The 12,728-nt window shown below is 37.7% G+C and overlaps 3 protein-coding genes across 3 annotated transcripts in view; all 3 read left to right on the forward strand.

The window, feature by feature from the left end:
- Nucleotides 1–6,952, forward strand: part of LOC140160475 (uncharacterized) — a 30,789-nt gene extending 23,837 nt beyond the window's left edge. The window contains exons 9-10 of the mRNA XM_072183711.1: nt 5,167–5,359; nt 6,374–6,952. Of these exons, the coding sequence (XP_072039812.1) occupies nt 5,167–5,241 (75 nt within the window). The 3' untranslated portion in view covers nt 5,242–5,359; nt 6,374–6,952. The remainder of the gene's footprint in view (nt 1–5,166; nt 5,360–6,373) is intronic.
- On the forward strand, nt 6,491–7,925 carry LOC140160476 (uncharacterized). Its single transcript, XM_072183712.1, has 2 exons — nt 6,491–6,501; nt 7,232–7,925. Exons 1-2 carry the CDS (start codon nt 6,491–6,493, stop codon nt 7,923–7,925), a joined length of 705 nt encoding a protein of 234 aa, XP_072039813.1.
- A 67-nt stretch (nt 7,926–7,992) lies between these two features.
- LOC140160477 (uncharacterized) lies at nt 7,993–9,768 on the forward strand. Its single transcript, XM_072183713.1, has 2 exons — nt 7,993–8,986; nt 9,725–9,768. The coding sequence occupies exons 1-2, from the start codon at nt 7,993–7,995 to the stop codon at nt 9,766–9,768; spliced, it is 1,038 nt and encodes a 345-aa protein (XP_072039814.1).
- The last annotated feature ends 2,960 nt before the right edge of the window (nt 9,769–12,728 follow it).

Genomic DNA, 12,728 nt, shown 5'->3' on the forward strand with positions numbered 1-12,728 from the left:
ATCAACTTGTGCCACAAATCTACATACCTTTCAAGTTTGTGGTTATCAACTTGTGCCACAAATCTACATACCTTTCAAGTTTGTGGTTATCAACTTGTGCCACAAATCTACATACCTTTCAAGTTTGTGGTAATCAACTTGTGCCACAAATCTACATACCTTTCAAGTTTGTGGTAATGAACTTGTGCCATAAATCTACATACCTTTCAAGTCTGTGGTAGTCAACTTGTGCCACAAATCTACATACCTTTCAAGTTTGTGGTAATCAACTTGTGCCACATATCTACATACCTTTCAAGTTTGTGGTACATCAACTTGTGCCACAAATCTACATACCTTTCAAGTTTGTGGTAATCAACTTGTGCCACAAATCTACATACCTTTCAAGTTTGTGGTTATCAACTTGTGCCACAAATCTACATACCTTTCAAGTTTGTGGTTATCAACTTGTGCCACAAATCTACATACCTTTCAAGTTTGTGGTAATCAACTTGTGCCACAAATCTACATACCTTTCAAGTTTGTGGTAATCAACTTGTGCCACAAATCTACATACCTTTCAAGTTTGTGGTTATCAACTTGTGCCACAAATCTACATACCTTTCAAGTTTGTGGTAATCAACTTGTGCCACAAATCTACATCTACACCTTTCAAGTTTGTGGTAATCAACTTGTGCCACAAATCTACATACCTTTCAAGTTTGTGGTAATCAACTTGTGCCACAAATCTACATACCTTTCAAGTTTGTGGTTATCAACTTGTGCCACAAATCTACATACCTTTCAAGTTGTGGTAGTCAACTTGTGCCACAAATCTACATACCTTTCTTGTGGTAATCAACTTGTGCCAAATCTACATACCTTTCAAGTTTGTGGTAATCAACTTGTGCCACAAATCTACATACCTTTCAAGTTTGTGGTAATCAACTTGTGCCACAAATCTACATACCTTTCAAGTTTGTGGTAATCAACTTGTGTCATAAATCTACATACCTTTCAAGTTTGTGGTTATCAACTTGTGCCACAAATCTACATACCTTTCAAGTTTGTGGTAATCAACTTGTGCCACAAATCTACATACCTTTCAAGTTTGTGGTAATCAACTTGTGCCACAAATCTACATACCTTTCAAGTTTGTGGTTATCAACTTGTGCCACAAATCTACATACCTTTCAAGTTTGTGGTAATCAACTTGTGCCACAAATCTACATACCTTTCAAGTTTGTGGTAATCAACTTGTGCCACAAATCTACATATCAACTTCTGCCACAAATCTACATACCCTTCAAGTTTGTGGTAATCAACTTGTGCCACAAATCTACATACCTTTCAAGTTTGTAATCAACTTGTGCCACACAAATCTACAACCTTTCAAGTTTGTGTAATCAACACAAATCTACATACCTTTCAAGTTTGTGGTAATCAACTTGTGCCACAAATCTACATACCTTTCAAGTTTGTGGTAATCAACCTTTCAAGTTTGTGCCACAAATCTACATACCTTTCAAGTTTGTGGTAATCAACTTGTGCCACAAATCTACATACCTTTCAAGTTTGTGGTAATCAACTTGTGCCACAAATCTACATACCTTTCAAGTTTGTGGTAATCAACTTGTGCCACAAATCTACATACCTTTCAAGTTGTGGTAATCAACTTGTGCCACAAATCTACATACCTTTCAAGTTTGTGGTAATCAACTTGTGCCACAAATCTCCATACCTTTCAAGTTTGTGGTAATCAACTTGTGCCACAAATCTACATACCTTTCAAGTTTGTGGTAATCAACTTGTGCCACAAATCTACATACCTTTCAAGTCTGTGGTAATCAACTTGTGCCACAAATCTACATACCTTTCAAGTTTGTGGTAATCAACTTGTGCCACATATCTACATACCTTTCAAGTTTGTGGTAATCAACTTGTGCCACAAATCTACATACCTTTCAAGTTTGTGGTAATCAACTTGTGCCACAAATCTACATACCTTTCAAGTTTGTGGTTATCAACTTGTGCCACAAATCTACATACCTTTCAAGTTTGTGGTAATCAACTTGTGCCACATATCTACATACCTTTCAAGTTTGTGGTGCCAATCATACCTTTCAAGTTTGTGCCACAAATCTACATACCTTTCAAGTTTGTGGTATCTATCAAGTTTGTGGTAATCAACACAATATCTACATACCTTTCAAGTTTGTGGTAATCAACTTGTGCCACAAATCTACATACCTTTCAAGTTTGTGGTAATCAACTTGTGCCACATATCTACATACCTTTCAAGTTTGTGGTAATCAACTTGTGCCACAAATCTACATACCTTTCAAGTTTGTGGTAATCAACTTGTGCCACAAATCTACATACCTTTCAAGTTTGTGGTAATCAACTTGTGCCACATATCTACATACCTTTCAACCTTTCAAGTTTGTGGGTAATACATACCTTTCAAGTTTGTGGTTATCAACTTGTGCCACAAATCTACATACCTTTCAAGTTTGTGGTAATCAACTTGTGCCACATATCTACATACCTTTCAAGTTTGTGGTAATCAACTTGTGCCACATATCTACATACGTTTTCAAGTTTGTGGTAATCAACTTGTGCCACATATCCACCTTTCAGTTTGTGGTTATCTGCCACATACCTTTCAAGTTTGTGGTAATCAACTTGTGCCACATATCTACATACCTTTCAAGTTTGTGGTAATCAACTTGTGCCACAAATCTACATACCTTTCAAGTTTGTGGTAATCAACTTGTGCCACATATCTACATACCTTTCAAGTTTGTGGTAATCAACTTGTGCCACATATCTACATACCTTTCAAGTTTGTGGTAATCAACTTGTGCCACATATCTACATACCTTTCAAGTTTGTGGTAATCAACAAGTTTGTGCCTTGTGCCATATCTACATACCTTTCAAGTTTGTGGTAATCAACTTGTGCCACAAATCTACATACCTTTCAAGTTTGTGGTAATCAACTTGTGCCACAAATCTACATACCTTTCAAGTTTGTGGTAATCAACTTGTGCCACAAATCTACATACCTTTCAAGTTTGTGGTAATGAACTTGTGCCACAAATCTACATACCTTTCAAGTTTGTGCCACAAATGGTAATCAAGTTTGTGGTGCCACATATCTACATACCTTTCAAGTTTGTGGTAATCAACTTGTGCCACATATCTACATACCTTTCAAGTTTGTGGTAATCAACTTGTGCCACAAATCTACATACCTTTCAAGTTTGTGGTAATCAACTTGTGCCACAAATCTACATACCTTTCAAGTTTGTGGTTATCAACTTGTGCCACAAATCTACATACCTTTCAAGTTTGTGGTAATGAACTTGTGCCACAAATCTACATACCTTTCAAGTTTGTGGTAATCAACTTGTGCCACATATCTACATACCTTTCAAGTTTGTGGTAATCAACTTGTGCCACAAATCTACATACCTTTTAAGTCTGTGGTAGTCAACTTGTGCCACAAATCTACATACCTTTCAAGTTTGTGGTAATCAACTTGTGCCACATATCTACATACCTTTCAAGTTTGTGGTAATCAACTTGTGCCACAAATCTACATACCTTTCAAGTCTGTGGTAGTCAAGTTGTGCCACAAATCTACATACCTTTCAAGTCTGTGGTAGTCAACTTGTGCCACAAATCTACATACCTTTCAAGTTTGTGGTAATCAACTTGTGCCACATATCTACATACCTTTCAAGTTTGTGGTTATCAACTTGTGCCACAAATCTACATACCTTTCAAGTTTGTGGTAATCAACTTGTGCCACAAATCTACATACCTTTCAAGTTTGTGGTTATCAACTTGTGCCACAAATCTACATACCTTTCAAGTTTGTGGTAATCAACTTGTGTCACATATCTACATACCTTTCAAGTTTGTGGTAATCAACTTGTGCCACATATCTACATACCTTTCAAGTTTGTGGTAATCAACTTGTGCCACAAATCTACATACCTTTCAAGTTTGTGGTAATCAACTTGTGCCACATATCTACATACCTTTCAAGTTTGTGGTTATCAACTTGTGCCACAAATCTACATACCTTTCAAGTTTGTGGTAATCAACTTGTGCCACATATCTACATACCTTTCAAGTTTGTGGTAATCAACTTGTGCCACATATCTACATACCTTTCAAGTTTGTGGTTATCAACTTGTGCCACAAATCTACATACCTTTCAAGTTTGTGGTAATCAACTTGTGCCACAAATCTACATACCTTTCAAGTTTGTGGTAATCAACTTGTGCCACATATCTACATACCTTTCAAGTTTGTGGTTATCAACTTGTGCCACAAATCTACATACCTTTCAAGTTTGTGGTTATCAACTTGTGCCACAAATCTACATACCTTTCAAGTTTGTGGTAATCAACTTGTGCCACATATCTACATACCTTTCAAGTTTGTGGTAATCAACTTGTGCCACAAATCTACATACCTTTCAAGTTTGTGGTAATCAACTTGTGCCACATATCTATTTACGTTTCAAGTTTGTGGTAATCAACTTGTGCCACATATCTACATACCTTTCAAGTTTGTGGTAATCAACTTGTGCCACAAATCTACATACCTTTCAAGTTTGTGGTAATCAACTTGTGCCACAAATCTACATACCTTTCAAGTTTGTGGTAATCAACTTGTGCCACATATCTATTTACGTTTCAAGTTTGTGGTAATCAACTTGTGCCACTGAGCTTCACATGTTCCAAGTTTGTGATAATCAACTTGTGCCACAGAGCTGCACACGTTACAAGTTTGTGGTAATCAAGTTGTGCCACAATGTTTCACACGTTCCGAGTCTGTGGTTATCAACTTGTGCCAAAGTGCTCCACAGGTTCTAAATGTGTGGCAATCAATTTGTACCACAAAGCCTCACACGTTACAAGTTTGTGGTAATCAACTTGTGCCACAGTGCTGCACACGTTCCAAATGTGTGGCAATCAATTTGTACCACAAAGCTTCACACGATACAAGTTTGTGGTAATCAACCTGTGCCACAAAGCTGTTCTAAGTTTGTGGTTATCAATTTGTGCCACAAAATTGAACCCGTTCCAACTTTGTAGTAACTAATTTACCAAGCTTCACACGTTCCAAGTTTGTGCATATCTTCAACTTGTGTTTGCCATTGTTTTTGCAGGTCAGCGATATGGTATCTGGACTTGTTCGACATCCAAAACTTGCACACGTTACGGAGTTAAATATTATAACGTGATCGATTGCGGTGTACAAAGGCTGTAAACCAAGAAAGGAGTTTGAAGAAAATAATTTGATCGTATGACCAATATTGCACCAATAGCGCAAATAATATACTCGTTAAATACATTAGAATTGTAACTAGTGGCAAATGGTGGTCATAGACCACAAACCTAGCTGGGGTGTTTGACCTGACCTTTGACCTTAATGTTTCCCGGGTCACGAGGTTTGTCACCGAGTTTGAGACCCGTACCCCTTACAGATGTCCAGTAATTGTATTTCTAAAATTTGACCTGTGCATGACCTTTGACCTGACCCCTGCAAATTGTTCCCCTGGTCATGAGATTTGTTGTAACTGAGTTTGAGCCCCATATCCCTTACAGTTGTCCAGAAAATGAAATTATAAGATTTGACCCAGATAACCTTTGACCTGACCCCTGCAAAGTGTTCCAAAATGGTTCCCAGGGCACGAGGCTTGTTGTCACCGAGTTTGAGCCCTGTACCCCTTACAGATGTCTAGAAAATGCATTTCTAAAATTTGACCTCTGCATGACCTTTGACTTGACCCCTGCAAAATGTTCCCCTGGTCATGAGATTTGTTGTCACCGAGTTTGACCCCCATACCCCTTATAGATGTCCAGATTTAGCAATTGTAAGATTTTGCCCCTTTAATGACCTTTGACCCCAATTCTGTATACAAGTTATAGGCACTGGGTAAAGCCGATGCATATGTGCAAGTGACGTCATTGTGCTATGTAATATGTGGCAGAAGAAGCATTTTGAAGGTATTTGGTTATATACCAGAAATGCCCCCTTAATGACCTTTGATCCCAATTCTGTTTACACCCTATGGGCAGTGGGTATAGCCGATGCTTATGTGCAAGTGACATCATTGTAGAATGTTACATGTACGGGAAGAAGCATCTTTAGCTGAAATTACAGTTTTGGCCTATTTGACCCCTCTGTAACCTTTAACCTACTAAAAGTCAGGTGACGTGTATGGCCGTGGTCAATGATAGTTGTGACCAAGTTAGGTCAAAATCGGTCAAAGCATGTCTGAGCTAGAGCAAAAAATGTGCAGTTTGTTGCCAGAAGAAAGAATGGATAGCATTACAGTACCTAGCTGGGGGGGTTGAAAACCCCCCAGCTAGGTAATAATTGCAATTGTACTCTTATGGTAGCAGAATGCTTGGTAAATCTGTATAATTATGTTCCATATTGCATATTACACTAGCGGTATAAGGCCTGTGTGTATGGTCAGCATGTAAATGAATAAATGGTAAGTGCATCTTTAGATATATCAATAGAGGCGGTCGGCAGAACCTTACATCACCTCGGTCGCCGATCCCTATAATAGTTACTTTTATAATAGTGTACCATATTATAATGACATACAATGTTTTTCATTTTGCCGATATTTATTAGTTTGTTTTCATTATGGAAAACGTGAAATTTCACTTTCTAACGACACGCCAAATTTAATAAATAAATTATTAATTAATTAGCTAATTTTGACTATTGAGACTGAGCAAAATGAAAGAGAACTTCATTAAAACATATGTGTCAATTTTCACAAAAATGACACAAAAACTATACACCACTATTGAATGAAGCCGACGAATTGTAACAAGTATCATTCCTTATATGTGATGCGATCAAGCAAAATCAGTCGGAACTCGGAAATATCGATTTTGAGATATAGCCAAACAAAGGATATATTTCCTTTTGTTTCCTATCAGTAACATAGTTGCTCAAACTCGAAATAATGTTTTTGTGGAGGGGAATCTGTTCTGCTTTTCGCCTCTTTCGTCATAAAACAAAACAAAATCAAACACTCATTTACGTATAGGCAATAGACCGGTATGCTTGTTGATGGAGTTCTACGGTATGTAGTTAGAAATTACGCAAGGTTAATATATTAGCGTATTATATTTTTATATATACAATATCTTAGGTGACTAAAACACATTTGCGCGTCTTATTAATCATGTTAATGTCAATCCGTGCAGCATATCTAAATTTCTTTCGGAGGTAGTAGGTGCAATCAAGTCAACTAAAGTACCAAAATCAAATATAACAAAGGACGAAAGAATCGCCATTAAAGAGCTTCAAAAAGAAAAATCCATTCAAATCTTGGGTGCAGACAAGGGTAGAGCCACTGTCATATTAGATACCACCGAATATGATGAAAAGCTTGAAAATCTGCTCAATGACACTAGCACGTATGAGGAGCTTAAAGAAGACCCCACCCCAAAATTTAAAAAGAAGCTTGTTGCCATCTTAAACAGACTCTTGCGTGAGGAAAAAATATCACAAAAGGACAAAGATTTCCTGTTCCCCACAGCGGAGATTGTCCCGCGCATATACGGCAGTCCTAAGATTCATAAGAAAGACAGTCCGCTACGCCCGATTATCGACTACACAGGCTCAATCGGGTATAATGTTTCGAGATCTCTGGCAGACATAATTAGTCCTCTTGTCGGCAACACAGTCCATCATGTCCTCAACTCGAAACAACTTTCTGAGGACTTGAACGGGATCATCATCGGTGATGACGAATATTTGATCTCACATGACGTGGTATCCCTGTTCACTAAGACTCCTGTGGATCTCACGCTGAAGATTATCCGCGAAAGGTTGGAAAAAGATCATGAGTTGAAAAAGGACTCTCCTCAGCGTCGACGACTTGATGGAATTAATTGAATTCATTCTTACTACCACTTACTTCACATCAAAAGGCAAGATCTTCCAGCAAAAGAAAGGTATGGCAATGGGCAGCCCCCTAAGTCCCATAGCGGTCAACCTATTCATGGAATGGTTTGAGAATGAAGCCATAGCCACAGCTCCGGACAACTGCAAACCTAGAGTCTGGAAGAGATATGTAGACGATGTCTTAGAAGTGATCAAGAAAGGAGAAGCGGAGAATCTGACTACACATTTGAACCAAGTTGATCCTACAAATAACATCAAATTTACGTATGAAGAAGAATCGGACAATAGTATTCCTTTCTTAGACACCTTAATTACCAAGAAAGATGACGGGTCCCTCAAATTGTGCATTTGTAGAAAACCAACGCACACGGACCAGTACTTGCAATTCCAATCGCATCATCTGTTACACCACAAATTAGGTGTCGTGAGGACCCTCATTGATAGGAAAGATTCAATTGTTTCTGAGGAAACCGATCGCCAGAAAGAAAAGTCACATATAGAGCAAGCACTTAGTCAATGTGGCTATCCTCAGTGGTTAATAAAGAAAGTTATCGAGGAAAAAGATCTCCCAAAGCCAAAGAAACCAAAACCTAGCGACGGCAAAGACAAAAGCAAAGGCCTTGTTGTGCTTCCATATGTAGAGCGGGTATCAAGAATTTTCAAGAAACATGGTTTCGCAACATCGTTAAAACCACATTCCACCATCCGCAAGGCTCTTGTACACCCAAAGGATAAGCGAGACCCACTCCAGACAGCAGAGGCGGTTTATGAAATTCCGTGTAAGAGCTGCCCAAAAACATACATAGGAGAAACGGGTCGCCTTTTGTCTACGAGATTAAAAGAACATAAATCGGAAGCAGATAAAGCTAGTGAGAAAACTTTCACCAGAGCACAGAGGAAGGCGTCAACCACAGAAACCTACAAATCAGCCATAGCTGAACACACAGCAACCAACAATCACGTGATTGGGTGGGAGGAGGCCAAAGTCATCGACCAAGAGGCAAACAAAACAACCCGTTGGCTCAAAGAGGCCATCTGGATTAGGAGCAGAGGCAACACCACCATGAACAAGGACGAGGGGGCGTACAGACTTGATCGAATCTACGATCAGATCATCAATCGGCAAGCAACCCATGTGACGTCATCAAGATCAGTCACAAAGATTGCCGATAACAACTAGAAACACCACCACTCACCAAACCAGAGTGAACAAGATTCCTGATAGGAATCGAAATATTTCTAGTGAGTACCTAATTTTACTTATTTGGATCTGTACTGAGAACATTTGCTAACCAGTGATTTATGAACGATCCTGATGAATTTGTTCAGAGGATGGGGGATATCTAAATTTTATTTTACAAACTTTTGTCATTCTTAACAAATGCTGTTCAATACAAAGTCTTGTAAAGATAAGTCGAGCTTTGCTTACTCTGTTTTGATTCATCCTGTTTGATTATGACTTATTCTCCCAACTTCTCCTCTCCTCCTCCTCCTCCTGCTTGCTCCCCTCCTTCCATCCTCCTCTTTTTCTGATCTTAATCTTCTTCTTTTTAATAAACAAGGAAGGTGTGTTGTAAACAAACTGTGACAAGAATGTAAACTTTCTAAACTCAGGAAAACTTTCTAAACTCAGAAAATCAATGGCTGAGCACATGGTTTATGAAATGAAACCTGTAAAGTGTGCTGAGGCTTGTGGATCAACGTAGGCGTTGTGCCTGTGCGTAGCGAAACTATAAATCACTGCGCTTTAAAAAAATAATTAATTCCATTGGTTTAAAATCATTTGGTAGAAAGACTTCCAAACTTTTTACCCAAGTCTAATAAAGTGAAGTAAGGAAACGGAGAAACCGTTACATCTATCATGTATAATGTGGAGCGGCAAATACTACGATATAATTGAAACGACTTTATTATAGATGGTAATTTGAATTCGGTGTCTGATAAAGCACTCTTTTTATGTTTATGTAGTAGCATAAAATGTGACCAGTGGTAAATCATGTAAATTCATTTTGTGATTTTGTTAAAAAGAACTTGTATAACTACTGTATAGGCCTACCATCAGGGGCGTAGCCAGCTTTCTTGGTCAGGGGTGGCAAAATAAAATTTTGGGGCACAGACGAAAAAATTGCAGTTGCATCATACAATACATAGAGACTGTATGTCTTCGAGCTTCCCGAAAAGGGCCTTATTGGATGATGTGCGCGCGTAGCGTGAAAAAATGGTATTTTACACTATTTTCGCCCATTATCCGGCTAAAAAAGGGCTTTATTGTTACAATGTGCGCGCGTAGCGCGGAAAAATTTTGTATTTTACACTGTTTTGGCCCTGAATTTTGCTAGAAACGGGGCTCATTGCCCTTTTTCTTTTCCTTTGCCCTCCTGATTTTCTCTTTCATTTTTTGTCAGAGGGGCACTTTTTCTTTAATTTTTTTGTCAGGGGGGGGGGCACTCTGCCCCCCCTGCCCCCCCCCGCTGGCTACGCTACTGCCTACCGTCCTCATAAAGCTTATATTAATACAGGGTGTCTCTGAAAGATTGGTACCGGAAATAGTTCGGGCTCATTTGCTTGCTTGCAAGGAACAATATCCAAATTGAAACGCAGAAAAACATGCGATTTATGGGATTTTATCAATAGAATTCTTTTGAAATCATCGAATTTACATATGCTGTTTAGGAAATACAGCGATTTCCGCAATTCATCATGTTCATAACGGATACACACACCGTGACACACACACCCCAACACCACGGCTAAACAACGTCGTGGGGTGCACCTGTGTACAAATTAACCCCGGTATCAATCTTTTAGAAACACCTTGTATACTTCCCACTTTTTGAGTAACACATTTAAACCTTTGACGTTAGTTATTGGAGGGAATGAGGTCGCCTGGTTCAAGGGGCACCGGCCGTTTTCGGGAATTTTCAATGAGTAATTTCTTTCTGCAACCATAATGGGTCAAAATGCGCTAACCCTAATCCTAAATCCTAATTCGAAAGGTTTGGTGTATTACGGTCCATTATGGTTGCAGCGTCCCTTTATGGTTGCAGAAAGTAATTAAGCGTCCAGGCCGCTTTTTTTTTTCTGCAACCATATATATCAGGGTTAGGATTTAGAGTTAGGGTTTAGAATTAGGGTTAAAGGTATACGATTAGAGTTCAGGGTAAGAGTTTAGTGTAATATGGTCCATTATCTGCAACCACAATGGGCCGCAATACACCTAACCTTTAGGGTTAAGGTTAACGTAATGCGGCTGTTACAGTTGCAGAAAATTAATAAATAACCCGTCCCGCCGTGCCATATGACACTTCGCCACTTACATATGACACAAGAAAATGTTTACCAAACCCTTTAATTAAACAAATAAATAAGAACTAGTAGACAGTTTGTCATAATGAATTGGGTTTATTTTCTTGTTTGTAATAATGACAGTAGCAGGATATCGATGAGGGTCCAAAAGTCACAGACAATATCGTCTTATCAAGATCAACGTGTTCTTTATATAACAATATTTCAACATGTCTCCGATATTAATTGAGACACATGTAAATAGTGTGTATTTGTTCTGTAATGCCATTACCATTGTCTGGAGCATGGTGGCTACGTGACAATTGATTTCGCAACCAAACCGGTGACATTAGCTGCCATTGTTCTAACGATTTAACCCAGAACAAGATGATGATCATTATTTGTGGAACTTCTTAAATATGACTATAGCAAATGGAGAAATGGTATGTAATGACGTTATAGGGTATGAAATAAAAAGTTGTTTTGCAGATATAATTTTATTTCTACAAGCAAAATGCCAGCAAAATGATAATACTAGTATCATGTATTACCGATAACCTATTTATTTGACAAAGTATAACGTAAATAAATTATAATAAATAAATAAATAAATAAATAAATAAATAAATAAATAAATAAATAAATAAATATTAATGAATGAATGAATTAATATCAGAAATATTTCTTTATATTCTATTTAGCTAATTAATTAATTAATTAATTCACAAAATGTATTTATTCCGTGTTAAGAAATGGTTTTGACTTGTAACAAAGAAAATAATGTCCTTTTGTTTTTTCTGTATTTCAAACTATCATGACATGATTTCCAGGTGCTTGACAGGATTGATAGTTTCACCCCTTACACCATATAGCCTACAGATTTGATATCAGATGAAATCTCATATTTTTCACTCAACATTGAGTGAAATTGTAGACCTGGAATATGTTTAGTTTAGGTCACAGGCCCTGCAATGTATCTGTGTTTAGTATAAACAAAAACACGATAGCTGATAGTTTGGTGGTTACACTGGGATACACATTTTTGCTTCTTGAATCCAAATCATTAAAGCAAGTTAATTTAACCCAAAAAGTTTTGGGTAATGGGTCTCAATATAAAATACACGGTGTTATGGTTGGACCGCAATCATCTGATCGCACACCTTTAACATGTTTAACACTGTTAAAGATTTTTATGCGACCTCATTCACTTTGGTGCACCAAAATTAACCAATATGTTACTCATTTACATTATTATAGTCATAAGGTAACGATGATAATGTAGGGACAGTAATGTACTTTTCTCTATTCTATTAGTTTCTGAAATGTTAATGATCTAATACATCTCTTGTTATCTAGCAAACACAAAACGTTGTCGGGTTATATAAAGGGTATAAAACGTTTTAAAGGAAGGTGACCTGATATATTTGGAAAATCAAATTCTTTAAAACTTACGTATAACATAAAATGTCATCCCTTTCAAGCACTCATGCAAAAAGAACATGTAAATGT

Source organism: Amphiura filiformis, chromosome 9 (assembly GCF_039555335.1).
Source record: "Amphiura filiformis chromosome 9, Afil_fr2py, whole genome shotgun sequence".
NCBI lineage: Eukaryota > Metazoa > Echinodermata > Ophiuroidea > Amphilepidida > Amphiuridae > Amphiura > Amphiura filiformis.

What these genes read in the sequence shown, in the direction of transcription:
- LOC140160477 (XM_072183713.1), top strand. Translation starts at nt 7,993, where the DNA reads ATGGGCAGCCCCCTAAGTCCCATAGCGGTCAACCTATTCATGGAATGG. An exon ending in CATCTGGATTAGGAGCAGAG is followed by an intron (nt 8,987 to 9,724) that starts GCAACACCACCA and finishes ATCATTTGGTAG; the next exon opens with AAAGACTTCCAAACTTTTTA.